Source organism: Cetorhinus maximus, chromosome 2, assembly GCF_964194155.1.
Source record: "Cetorhinus maximus chromosome 2, sCetMax3.hap1.1, whole genome shotgun sequence".
Taxonomy (NCBI): Eukaryota; Metazoa; Chordata; class Chondrichthyes; order Lamniformes; family Cetorhinidae; genus Cetorhinus; species Cetorhinus maximus.
The window spans coordinates 107,306,873-107,321,094 of NC_135880.1; the positions used below are offsets into that span (position 1 = coordinate 107,306,873).

A 14,222-nucleotide genomic window follows, 5' to 3' on the forward strand; every position below is an offset into this window, starting at 1 on the left:
TTTATTATGACATTAATTAACCCTGCTTCGTTACACAACACTAGGTCTAAGATAGCTTTATCCCTAGGCAGTTCCACAATGCATTGCACCAAGAAACTGTCTACAAACTCATCTTCAAGACCATTCTTGCCAACTTGATTACCCCAGTCTATATAAAGATTAAAGTCCCCACAATTATTAAATTTCCTTTGTTACAAGCTCCAATAACTTCTTGCTTAATGCTCTGCTCAACACTATAACTACTGCTAGGGGGTTTATAAACTATTCCCACCAGTGTTTTCTGACTTTTGCTATTCCTAATTTCCACCCATACTGATTCGACTTCATGATCTTCTGAAGCCAGATCCTTTCTCACTAATGTCCTTATGTCATCCTTTACTATCAGGGCTACCCCTCCTCCTTTGCCATTTTGACTGTCTTTCTGAAATATTATGTACCTTGGAATATTTATTTCCCATCCTTAATCACCTTCTAACCATGTCTCTGTAATGGTGATTAAATCTAAATTATTTAGCCTTTGTGTGCCACTAGTTCATCTATCTTATTGCAGATGCTTTGTGCATTCATCTAAAGAACCTTTATCTGAAGAACCAAAAAAAGATGGTTGTTGTTGGAGGTCAATCATCTCAGCTCCAGGACATCACTGCAGGGGTTCCTCAGGGCAGTATCCTCAGCCCAATCATCTTCAGCTACTTCATCAATGACCTTCCTTCCATCATAAGGTCAGAAGTGGGCATGTTCGCTGATGACTGCACAATGTTCAGCACTATTCGTGACTCAGATACTGAAGCAGTCCATATCCAAATGCAGCAAGACCTGGACAATATCCAGGCTTGGGTTGACAAGTGGCAAGTAACATTTGTGCCATACAAGTGTCAGGAAATGACCATCTCCAACAAGAGAGAATCTAACCATCACCCCTCGACATTCAATGACATTACCATCGCTGAATCCCCCACTATCAACATCTTGGGGGTTACCCTTGACCAGAAACTGAGCTGAGCTAGCCATATAAATATTGTGGCTACAAGAGCAGGTCAGAGGCTAGGAAGCCTCTGGTGAGTAACTCACCTCCTGACTCCTCAAAGCCTGTCTCCAAGCTACAAACCATTCTGAATTGGAAATATATTGTCGTTCCTTCACTGTCGCTGGGCCAAAATTCTGGAACTCTCTCCCTAACAGCATTGCGGGTGGACTTATGCCACAAGGACTGCAGCAGTTCAAGAAGGCAGCTCGCCACTTCCTTCTCAAGGGCAATTAGGGATAGGCAATACATTCTGACCTCACCAGTGAAACCCACATCCATGAATTTTTTAAAAAATCATGTTTTTACTTCTATTCCCTGCGATGCCTATGTGCAATTTTTGTTAAACTCTGTCCCTTCTTGTCCCACTCTGCATGTCTTTACCCACATAGCTATACTGTTCTGGTGCCTCAACATTTCTCTTTGGATTTCTAAATCTTCCTTCATCCAAACCCACCACCCCCTCTGTTAGTTTAAAGCGTCATCCACATCCCTAGATATACGATTGGCCAGGTTATTGGTCCCAGCTCTCTTCAAGTGGAGCCCATCCCAAAGTAATACCTCACTCTTCCCTGAGTATTTATGCCAGTGCCCCATGAATTGAAACCCCTTCTTCCCACTCCGCTCTTTGAATCACGTGTATAATTCTCTAATCTGCCTAACCCTATGACAATCGGCATGTGGCTCAGCTAACAATTCAGAGATGATTACCTTTGATGTTCTGCTTATTAACTTGGACCCTAACTCATCAAATTCTCTTAGCAGAACATCATTCCAGGTTCTGCCTATGTTGTTGGTTCCCAAATGGACCAAGACAAATGGATCCTCCCTTCCCACATCAAATTCCTCTCCAGCTACGAAGAGATGGTCTCAACCCTGGCACTGGACAGGCAACATAACCTTTGGAGTTCCCAGTCACAGCTGCAGGGAACAGTAACTATCTCCCTGACTATACTGTCTCCTATCACTGCCACATTCCTCTTCACTCCCCCAACTTGAATGGCATTCCTTCACCATGGTGCTATAGCCAGTCTGCTCATCCACCTTGCAGTCCTTCCCCTCATCCACATACATAGCAAACACCTCGTACCTGTTGGACAAAGTCAAGGGCTGAGGGTCCTCCATCGCTACATGTTGATTCCCCCTACCTGCCTGACTCGCAGTGACAACCTCCTGTCCCTGACCATTGACCAACTCCATGGTTCTGCTTAACCTAAGGGGCATGACTGCCTCCTGGAACAAAATGTCCAGGTAACTTTTCCCCTCCCTGATACCCTGCAATGTTCGCAACTTAGTCTCCAGCTCAGCAACTCTGAGCCAAAGTTGCCTAAGCTACAGACATTTGAAGAAGATATAGCTGTTCGGGATTGCAGTGCATTCCAGAGACTCTCACATGCTGCAATCACGGCACATCACTAGCCCTGCCATTTCCAATCTTATTTATTTAATTAATTAACAATTTACACAGCTAATGTAAGAGAAAGTTGCACTCACCTAGCAAAAGAAAATACTCACCAACTACTGGAGGCTGAAAGTAGAAAACAGAGCACCCCTTTGCCCTTCTGCACCGAATTCCCACCTGAACCAAATTCTCAGCTACACACAAGCTGTCTACGTCTTACTCCAGCATAGCCTCCTCTCCACGCATCCACTTACTCTGTGCAGCTTGAAAAACCTGTATGCTTATACACAGCCTCTGATGAGTTACTAGCTAGCTTAGCTTCATGCTAACACCTATTGAACCAACTAATTTCAGCTGACTGGCAGATAGCGTCCACTGCCAGGCAGCTCCGTGTTTAACAAGGCTAATTAACTCACTATAAGGTTGAAAGTTCTATGTCGGAGCCTGACCCTTAATTTAAATTTAAACTTGAGTAAAAAACTTACCAGAATTTACCAACTGAACCAAATTCCCAACTACCAACTTTGCCTACCTCTCACTCCAATGTAGTCTCCTCTCTGTGTATCCCCTTGCTCATTAAAGAACATCATCCAGTTTCAACTACTTCCAGATTTGGCCACATGTATGAATTTGTGAGCACCTTCTGAATACAAAAAGAAAGCACTCAATGGCAACCTCACCACTTGCAGTGTTAACTTGCAACAGCTGAGATTCTAACTCATGCTTTTAATCTCTTGACTTCATGAATGTGCCTCTAAGCCAGCCTCTTCGATTCCTCCCTCACAAACAGCAAATCACTCAAAATGACATATCCTTTGGCGAAGTGCCAAACATCCCCATCCCCATCCCCTTTCCATTTCTTCCCCCTCCCTTTTGTTTTTTCCAATAATTTATATAGATTTTTCTTTTCCCACCTATTTCCATTATTTTTAAATCTATACCTGTAATGCCCTGTCAGTCTTTCCACCCCACCCCCATTAGAGCTGTACCTTGAGTGTCCTGCCATCCATTCTTAATTAGCACATTCTCTTAGATAATATCAACACCTTTAACACATCTTTGTTCCTTTGTCTGTGATATATTTTGATTATCTGCTCCTATCACTGCTTGCTTGTCCCTACTACCATCCCACCCCCCCCACAACTTCTCTCCCCCCACCCCACCCCCCCACCTTAAACCAGCTTATATTTCACCCCTCTCCTAACTTTACTCAGTTCTGCTGAAGGGTCATGAGGAATCGAAACGTCAACTCTTTTCTTCTCCGCCGATGCTGCCAGACCTGCTGAGTTTTTCCAGGTAATTCTGTTTTTGTTTTGGATTTCCAGCATCTGCAGTAGTTTTTTGTTTTTATCTCAATTACCCTGGTTCTTGCCAGACTCCACTGACTCCCCTTGACCTTATAAATCAATCTCAAAATCCATTGTTTTAAAAACACCACGAAGAGTTGTCTATTCCTCCTTCAACCTGCTCATATCCTCTTTGGTCCATCACTGGTTACTACTCTTTCAGCCACTAGCTGCGTCTGGTATACATTTCAGAATCCCTCAACCATACCTGTTTATTTTCTGATTACAAATGCATTATAAACACACGTTTTCAACTGCTTTTTTTTTCTAGCTAATTTATTCCCATTCTCTTCCTACTCTTTTCTCTTCTGCTGGCTGTCCATTTAATTTCCCAATATATTAAAGGATGCGTTTCAGCCAACGCTGTGCATGCTCGGTGCATGCGCAGTTCGAGCATGGTGCTCCGTGACATTATATGGAGCAGCCAGGACCAAAGATGACACTCGGAAAGAATCGTGAAACTGTATTAATTTGTACTCATCCAAAACAAATTTGGTTTTGCAATAAATCCGAATCCTTCTTGACAGGGTCAGTCTTGGAAGCAAGTGTTAAGGAGGTTAATTTGAGGCATGGGGGAGGAGAGATAACGAAGTACAGGAGGGCTTCCCACAGAATGTGTCAGTATGCCCAGCGAGTGCATCAGTATTAACAGGGGATTCCTTAAGAGTGTTTGCCCAGGGAACGGAAGAGGGAGATGGGGATGCTGAGGAGGATGAGGACCACCGTACAAATTGCCCAGCACTCTCCATCGATGCCCCGTGCCTACTGACACACTACCTGAGAACTGCCAAATTTTGAAATTCATGCACGATAGCTCCTTCTGACATCACCATGCAGTTCAGCTCTGCATGGGTGAGCCTTAATTGCGCAGAAGTCTACGCATGCATGGACTGATATTGGCAATCAGGGCGCAGTGGAATAATGTCACTAGATTTACAACCATGTGAGGATCAGTGCCCATGCACAGATTGCCATATTGCGGTAGTAGGAGGTGGACTGCATATAAAATGCTTTGGGATATCTTTTCAATATGACGGATATGATCTAAATAGAAATAAAAATACCTGGATAAACTCAGCAGGTCTGGCAGCACCTGCGGAGAGGAACACAGTTAACGTTTCAAGTCCGTATGACTCTTCAACAGAACTAAGGAAAAATAGAATAGAGGTGAAATATAAACTGGTTTAAGGTGGGGGTGGGACAAGTAGAGCTGGATAGAGGGCCAGTGATAGGTGGAGATAGCCAAAAGATGTCATAGACAAAAGGACAAAGAGGCGTTGAAGGTGGTGATATTATCTAAGGAATGTGCTAATAGGTGACATTAAGGGTAGAAAGCAGGATGAGCAAGGTACAGATAGCCCTAGTGGGGGTGGGGTGGGGGGAAGGGATCGAAATAGGCTAAAAGGTAGAGATAAAACAATGGATGGAAATACATTTAAAAATAATGGAAATAGGTGGGAAAAGAAAAACCTATATAAATTATTGGAAAAAAAAGGGGCGGGAATCGGAAAGGGGGAGGGGATGGAGGAGAGAGCTCATGATCTAAAATTGTTGAACTCAATATTCAGACCGGAAAGCTGTAAAGTGCCTAGTCGGAAGATGAGGTGCTGTTCCTCCAGTTTGCGTTGAGCTTCACTGGAACAATGCAGCAGGCCAAAGATGGACATGAGAGCAGGGTGGTGTGTTGAAATGGCAAGCGACAGGGAGGTCTGGGTCATGCTTGCGGACAGACCGAAGGTGACCGAAGGAAGGCTGGGTGACCGCTTTGCTACAAATATATATAAATATATACAAATGTATAGCTCAGTAAAGTGCCTGGACCAGTGCGTGTCTTCAATTTATACTGTGCAGAACAAAAAAGCTGTATAAGTATAAATAAAATTAATTTAATGCAAAAATAATAGAACAAGTTCTGAAGTCAAAAGCTAATGTCAACCATTGTGCAGAAATGCAAGATTTTGCAAATGGATTATTAGGTACGATTTTTCCATAAAATTGCCAATATGGACAACATAAAATATTTAACTGCACTGCTGAAAGAACAGCTGCCAATGACAGGACTGCCAAATAGAGTAGATCTGACCACATCTGCAGGAAGTGCCACCAGTTTGACCAGCTTGAGCGCCGGGTTTCAGAGCTTGAGCATCGGCTAAAGACACAGCAGTGCATCCGTGAGGCTGAGAGTTACGTGGATAGCATGTTTTTAGATGTGGTCACCCCGCAGCTTAAGGAAATGCAGTCAGAGAAGGAATGGGTGACCACCAGTCAGAAGAAGGGAGGCAGGCAGGTAGTCAGGAAAGCGCTAGAGTACATCTCACTCAAGAACAGTTTTTGTGCGTTGGAGAACGGGTGAGAGTGACGGTTCCTCTGGGGAGTGCAGCCAGAGCCCAGCTGCACAAGGGGGTAGGAGAAAGAGAAGAAGAGCAAGTAGGAGACTCAATAGTGAGGGGTACAGACAGGTGTTTCTGCAGCTGCAGACGTCACTCCAGGATGGTATGGTGCCTCCCTGGGGCTAGGGTCAAGGATGTCATAAGGGCATTCTGAAGGGGGAGGACGAACAGTCAGAGATTGTGGTCCACATTGGTACCAACAATATAGGTAGAGGGAGGGATGAAGTTCTGCAACAAGAATTTAGGGAGCGAGGTAGCAGATTAAAAAGGACCTCAAAGGTTGTAATCTCTGGATTATTCCGGGTGCCATTTGCTATTGAGTATAGGAATAGGTGGATAGGGCAGATGAATGCGTGGCTGAAGAGTTGGTGCAAGAGGGAGGGCTTTATATTCCTGGATCACTGGGTCCTTCTGGGGAAGCTAGGGCCTGTACAAGTCCAATGGACTGACCTGAACTGAAACAGGAGGGGGGGTTTGCTATAGCTGTTGGTGGGGGTTTAAACTAATTTGGCAGGGGGATGGGATACGGAGTGGAGTTATAGTAGGGGCTGATGTACAGGGAAGTATAGGAGAAAAACCAAGTCAGTCTAGAAGGCAGAGTGTATATAGTTAAGTTAAGGCCCAAGGGAGCATGGAAAGGTTGGATGGCATTTACTTTAATGCAAGGAGTCTTGCGAGTAAGGCAGGTGAGTTGAGGGTGTTGATTAACACATGGGAACATGATATAGGGAAGGGCAGGACAGGCAGCTCAACATTCCTGGGTATAGAATCTTCAGATGAGACTTTGGGGGGGTTGTAAAGAGGAAGTGGTGTTGCAATATTGATTAAGGCGTCAATTATTGCAATAAGGAGGGATGGTGTCTTAGAAGGTTCCTCAAATGAGGCCATATAGGTAGAACTTAAAAACAAAAAAGGGGGAAATCACATTGCTGGGAGTGTACTATAGACCTCCAAACAGTCAGGGAGAGATAGGAGGGTAGATATTTAAGCAAATCTGAGAGAGGTGTATAAATAATAGGATAATAATATTGGAGAAGTTGAAATCCCCTATTAACTGGGGTAGACAAGTGTGAAAGGCTTAGAGGTGGCGGAATTCCTAAAATGTATCCAGAGGAGCTTTTTGAGCCAGCATGTAGAAAGTCCTAAAGAGAGGGGTCGGGGACCTAGTTTTAGGGTACGAAGCCAGGCAAGTAGTAGAAGTGTCAGTGCGGGAGTATTTCGGTGATAGTGACCATAATTTAAGGTATTATGGAAAAGGACAAAGATGGACCGGAAGTAAAGGTTCTGAAATGGGGGAAGGCCAATTTTAATATGATAAGACTGGATCTAGCCAAAGTGGACCGGGAGCAGCTACCTGCAGGAAAGTCTACATCAGAGCAGTGGGAGTCATTCAAAAAAGAAATAGTGAGAGTTCAGGGCCAACATGTTCCCATAAAGGTGAAGGGTGGGACCAACAAGTCCAGTGAACCTCGATGTCGAGGAATATACAGGATTGGATAAGGAAAAAAAGGGAAGCTTATGGTAGATACCAACAGCTCAAAAAAAAACACAGCGGAAGCCCTAGAGGAGTACAGAAAGTGCAGGGAGCTACTTAAAAAAGAAATTAGGAGAGTGAAGAGGGGGCATGAAAAAACACTAGCGGGTAAAATAAAGGAGAATCCAAAGGCGTTTTAGAAGTATATTAGGGGCAAGAGGATAACCAGGGAAAGAGTAGGCCCCATTAGGGACCAAAGTGGCAATCTGTGTGAGGAGCCGGAAGAAGTAGATGAGGTTTTATATGAGTACTTTGCATTTGCATTCACTGTAGAGAAGGACGACGTAGGTATAGAAATCAGAGAAGGGTCTGTGATATACTTGAACAAATTAACATTGAGAGGGAGGAGGTATTAGCGGTTTTAATGGGCTTAAAGGTGGATAAATCCCCAGGCCCAGATGAGATGTATCCCAGGCTGCTGTGGGTGGCAAGGGAAGAGTTTGCAGGGGCCCTGACATTAATTTTCAAATCCTCTCTGGCCACAGGAGAGATGCCAGAGGACTGGAGTACAGCTAATGTGGCACCATTATTCAAGAAGGGTGCTAGGGATAAACCAGGGAACTATAGGCCAGTGAGTTTAACATCAGTGGTAGGGAAACTTTTGGAAAAAATTCTGAGGGGCAGAATTAATCTCCACTTGGAGAGGCAAGGATTAATCAAGGATGGTCAGCATGGCTTTGTCAGGGGGAAGATCATGTCTAACAAATTTGATTGAAATTTTCGAGGAGGTGACCAGGTGTGTAGATGAGGATAGTGCAGTTAATGTAGTCTACATGGGCTTCAGTTAAGGCTTTTGACAAGGTCCCACATGGGAAACTGGTCAAGAAGGTAAGGGCCCATGGGATCCAGGGCAATTTCGCAAATTGGATCCAAAATTGGCTTAGTGGAAGGAGGCAGAAGTTGATGGTCAAAGGCTGTTTTTGTGACTAGAAGCCTGAGACGAGTGGTGTACTGCAGGGTTTGGTGCTGGGACCCTTTTTTTTGTAGCATACATTAGTGATTTAGACGTGAATATAGGAGGTAAGTGAAAATCAGTGGCGTGGTAAACAGTGAGGAGGAAAACCTTAGACTACAGGGCAATATAGATGGGCTGGTCAGATGGGCAGAACAGTGGCAAATGGAATTTAATCCTGAAAAGTGTGACATGATGCATTTTGGGAGGACTAACAAGGCAAGGTAGTACATGATGAATGGTAGGACTCTAGGAAGAACAGAGCATCAGAGGGACCTTGGTGTGCATGTCCATATATCCTTGAAGGCAGCAGGACAGGTAGATAAGGAGGTTAAACAGGCTTATGGGGTACTTGCCTTTATTAGCCGAGGCACTGAATACAAGAGCAGGGAGGTTACGATGGAGCTGTATAAAGCGTTAGTTAGGCCACATCTTGAGTACTGATTGCCACACAAGAGGAAGGATGTGATTGCACTGGAGAGGGTGCAGAGAAGATTCACCAGGATGTTGCCTGGGCTGGAGCGTTTCAGCTATGAAGAGAGACTGGATAGGCTAGGGGTTGTCTGAGGGGTGATCTGATTGAGGTGTACAAAATGAGGGGCGTAGATAGGGTAGATAGGAAGAAACGTTTCCCCTTAGTGAAGGGGTCAATAACCAGGGGGCATAGATTTAAGCTAAGGGTCAGGAGGTTTAGATGGGATTTGAGGAACACTTTTTTGACCCAGTGGATGGGGTTATCTGGAGCTCTCTGCCTGAAAGGATGGTAGAGGCAGGAACCCTCAACATTTAGATGAACACTTGAAACACCATAGCATACAAGGCTAGGGGCCAAGTGCTGGAAAATGGGATTGGAGTAGATAGGGGCTTGATGACTGGCGCAGACATGATGGGCCGAAGGGCTTCTTTCCGTGCTGTAAAACTCTATGACTAACAAAAACTGTGATTTGTAAAAATGGGTTTCATGTGGAGAAACAGGACAGGAAGGAAAAACTCTGAAAACCATGACTTTGTATGGCTCCAGCGTGTTCCAAAATTTAAAAAAGGGCAGCAATCAATTATTTTCGACATCTTTGTTCTAATTTAAATGGTGACCAAATTATTTGCATACAAGAAATAAAAGATACAAATGATGACTGTGTTGAGATTTTTTCCTTCTCTATTGGATCCCCTCTGATAGCTCAGTGGTTAACTGCACATGTAGTAATTAGATTTGGATTGACCTAGATTTGTTCCTGTATCTGGGCTGATTCTGGAGTTATTACAATTGGCCTCAAAAGCTCCTATAGTAGGAACAAAAATAAAATCAGTGAATCCCTACTGACTATCCAGATGTCACTGCTAGAGTGAGTGACTATGTGGATGACAAGTGAAAACAGGATTCATTTCAGCTTCCTCAGTCAAGTAGCCTGTCATTCACTACCTAGACTTGTAAGTAAAGAATGGTAAACTGGGTGTTGCACTGTGTGTTGCCCCAGTGCCCATGGAACCAAATGTCAGCACTTACAGGTATAAAAAGGGGAACTGTATTTTTTAATCCTAATTTGTTTTTTTAGATGCTATTAATGCTAACTTAAAGGAAATAGCTTTGTTTCTATCAGCAAAAATTGGCAGAACCATTCTTGGCACAAACAAGTGCGAAGGAACCCGTGTAAGGAAATATGGTCATAATAAAGGGTTATAAGGGAAAAAGAGTTATTTTCATATAAATAAGCGCTTAAAGAATTTATAAGAGTTTGTTTTATAAAAGGGTAAATATAGCTCACAATGCCTGATCACAGGACTCTACATGTAGAGACTTGTGTCTTACAGCAGCAAGAAGATCCTTGATTAGAAAGACACACACCCAAAAACTGCACATCAGCATATTTTGTTAAACACACTGTCAGGAAAGACAACAGAGTGTATGATTTGTTAAGATGAATTTAAACTGGTAATCCTAGACCACATTCAACTAGAATTTTTACAACCTAGAACCGTGTTATAATCTTAAATCGCAGACTCCAGACAAATGAAAAATTGCCCAACACAATCCTCGCAAATGAGCTTTCCTAGAATCAATGAGGCCCACAGCTTATTTAGAATTTGATAGTCCTATAAGTTTCCCTCGAATCACAGCTGTCCTTAAACAGAAATTAACAGTGATTAAAACCAAATTTGCAACATAAAGGTGCGGAAACTAACTGAAATTTAAATACCACTTCTGCATGTAAGAAATTAGTTATGTAACCCAAGATACAATCTAAAAATTGAGAGCATACACTAGATTTTCAGATTCACTTAATTCACTTAGGTGTCTCTCATAAGATTTGACTGCTGAGGTTCAACAAAGATTATTCTGTCCCTAACTGGGAAAGAGTCATCTTGCTTACTCTGTAGTCCCTTTGGGGAATTAAGGTAAATGCTACTTTAATAATTGATGGGTATCCTACTTAAAATATTTTACTGCAACAATAATTGAAACTTTAAACTGGATTCTCTACTAGAAATACAATTGTATTTTCTCTCTTTTTCCTGGGACCTGTTTGGCATTGCATTTGACTTGTTTTCACCTGACTTTGAGAATTGCATTTTTGGTCCTTTAATAAACTTCTTTATATTTAAGAATTTATATTGTCTCACATAGTCTTCTATATTGCAAACTCGAGAACCCAACTCTGTACTCTCTGGTGGGGAGTACATTACCGAGGAGTAGCCGTGGACCCTAAAAATGCCCAGGATATCATAATTGGTCTTAAACTTGTTAAAAAGGCTAGCAGGAGAATGGTAATACTCTCAGGTGGCTCTTTTCCTTTGGGGAGAGATGGATCAGTCCTTTAGACCCATTTAGTATCTTCAGGATCTGTCTTTCTCAACCTCAAGTTGAGAGGAATCATCTGAGAGGTATTCCTGATCTGGAGTTGTCCCAAAAAGAGGTTAGGATTACATGCAAGTGGATGATGGATTTATATGACCACTGTAGGGTTTCTCTTTACGACTGAGGAAAGATAGGAAAGGTTAACAAAATACCATACTGTAATAAGGCATAGATGAAAACATATTAACACGCTCTGGCACCCAGGTAACGATATTGAACAACTGAAAAAAATGGTCTGAAAATACTCTTGTAACTTCAACCCAAACTGACCTCAAATATCAGAATTTTAAAAATACTCAATTCCTTTTGGAGCAGAACAACAGAGTAATTAGTACACTTGAAATCTAATGATTTGGTTAGGGATTGTTAACATTTGAAGAAATCCAACAACCAGCAATTGACTGACAGAACTACACCATGAGATTTCATGTTCATAAACAAAAACAAATTTTATTGTATGTCAAAAAGAATTAAACAAAGTAAGAACTATTAACTTAACAAGACTCAGGTCTAATTTTTTATTTCCCCCTCCAAGAGTTCCCTTACCTTGTGAAATCTTTAAGGTTCATTCAGTTTACCTGGGACAACTCAAAAGATATATATCTCCAGAATTCACTCTGATTTCTCAGTGCTCCAACTATTTATCAAGTTACCAGATTTCATAACAGTTCTTCTATTAGCTTTTGGCTAAGTGACTCTCTAATTTCTTTACTGACCTCACGAATCTGGATTCCACAACTTCAGCACGAGCCTCCCTGCAACTCCTGCGCAGTGGCTTAAAATATCAGGAAACACCCTTGGTTTCCAATAGCCTGCTGCTATGGTTTCAAACTGCAACATGCAGACAACTTGCAGAACTCAAACTGCAACAAGGTTAACTGTTTTTCACTGAGAGGATTACTGTAAATTTCTTCCTTTAGATTCCAGCTTAACTAATCTTCCAGGCATTTTCCTCTTTCCAACTTTGTCTTATACTGAATACAAGCTCCCACTCAGTCTGCATCATGGATGATAGATCTAGCATTTATTTTACTTCAGGTGTAGGTCTGGTTTTATCTCTTGGCTTCCAAGGAGCTACAAGCTACATAGGCCCAAAGCTGACACAGTCTCTTAGCTGCTTCTCCCAACCAGTTTTGCCTGCTGGCTCTGCCCTAACTAAGTTCACAGAGGCAACTCAAAACAAAGAAACTTATTAAGCTCCACCCATCTTCATGGCAATGTGACGCACACAGCTTGTTCCCAGGTAGAAATGCAAATTAACTACCTTTTTAATTCAAAAATTTTCCTTAATTCTGGGAAACCACATGAATAACATCCTTTACTGGAATAACTATAAATGTCATGTCTCCAGTTCTTAAGCCTAAGTAAGCCCATTTGCTGTTTATGATGTTACTTTTCCAGATGTTAAACTCTTAAGTTAATAAGGCCCCAACCTTTTAAATGTAATAAACTCATAGCCTGTTTGAATTGCATTTACTTCAGGGTTGCTTTCACCAGTTTCTAATCCAGCTCCCATTTTTCCACAGTTGATCTTTAATTCCTAAAATTAAAAGTTATATTCTAAAATATATGAATTATGAACTAGATATTCACAACAGTAATTACTTCTGATGGTAATCCAATTACTGGGAAAGTAGGCCATTTCCAAAATAATCAATAACAACTGATTCTGATATTTGGACCAAGCAAATTATTTAGTGGAAGAAATTAACAGTATGCCAAATTCAAACAACATTTTTTAAATTTAAAAGTGTGCAGGTAGGATAGCAGAGAACCAATTAAATTCTATCCATCAAATTTTCGAATTCAAGAAGCCAGAAAATACTTTCTAGGGTCGTACTAAACATTTGGCCTTTGGTTTTCAAGAATCTTCAAACCATAATTTTCTTGACAGACTCTTACAAAAGCTACCTAGTTTGGATTGTTTTTACCATACTCCAACCTTTCTACAAAATTAGGTGACATCCTACCTGGTGACATTGCATCTGGTGTCAATCAAGTCATTTTCCACATCCAGGAGGCCAGGAGGCAATCTACATTCCACAGATGTCAGTCTCTTCAGGCGTAAAAGGCCAATGCAGAACTTAGCTCCCATCTCTTCCAGTTCTCTTGTCCCTATCTGTTGGCCCTTTTGAATAAATACATGGAATTAATTCACAGCGCTTATAGTTCAGAAGGTACATTGCTGCTAGTGTGGTGCTGATCATTCTTTGATTTAATACTTTATCGATATTTCTTATTGGGAAATTAGATGACCGCAATGAATATGCTGCCATGCCATTGCTACAAAGGCAATGACATTTCAAGCAGAAATCAGGGTGACCCAGAATTCTATCTTGGAAGGAGCTGGTAAGAGTGCAGTATTATGGTGGCAGGCATCAGATAGGTATGTGGGGATAGGAGGTGGTTCTGTTTGATTCTGAAGCTCCTCTCTTATTCAAGGTGGCATGGCGCAGTTGTATGGTTTGGGTGAGGTGGAATTCCTGCAGCGAGGTAGGGAGGTTGTTATTAGAGGCTTAGGTGGACAACGTCAACAGCTATTGAGGGAGTTGTGGTTGTAACCTTTCATCTGCCTCCAGGTCATAAAGGGGAAATAGGCAGCACAGTATTCACAGAATCACAGAATGCAGAAGAGGCCCTTCGGCCCAACGAGTCTGCACCGACACGTGAGAAACACCTGACCTACCTACCTAATCCCATTTACCAGCACTTGGCCCATA

The 14,222-nt window shown here is 42.2% G+C and overlaps 1 protein-coding gene across 9 annotated transcripts in view; it reads right to left on the reverse strand.

Moving 5' to 3' along the window:
- The window catches only part of agtpbp1 (ATP/GTP binding carboxypeptidase 1), a 360,842-nt gene that overhangs the window by 40,809 nt on the left and 305,811 nt on the right, over nt 1-14,222 (reverse strand). For all 9 annotated transcript variants that reach the window (XM_078568039.1, XM_078568065.1, XM_078568001.1 and 6 more), the window contains one exon: nt 13,473-13,630. In XM_078568039.1, the coding sequence (XP_078424165.1) occupies nt 13,473-13,630 (158 nt within the window). The remainder of the gene's footprint in view (nt 1-13,472; nt 13,631-14,222) is intronic.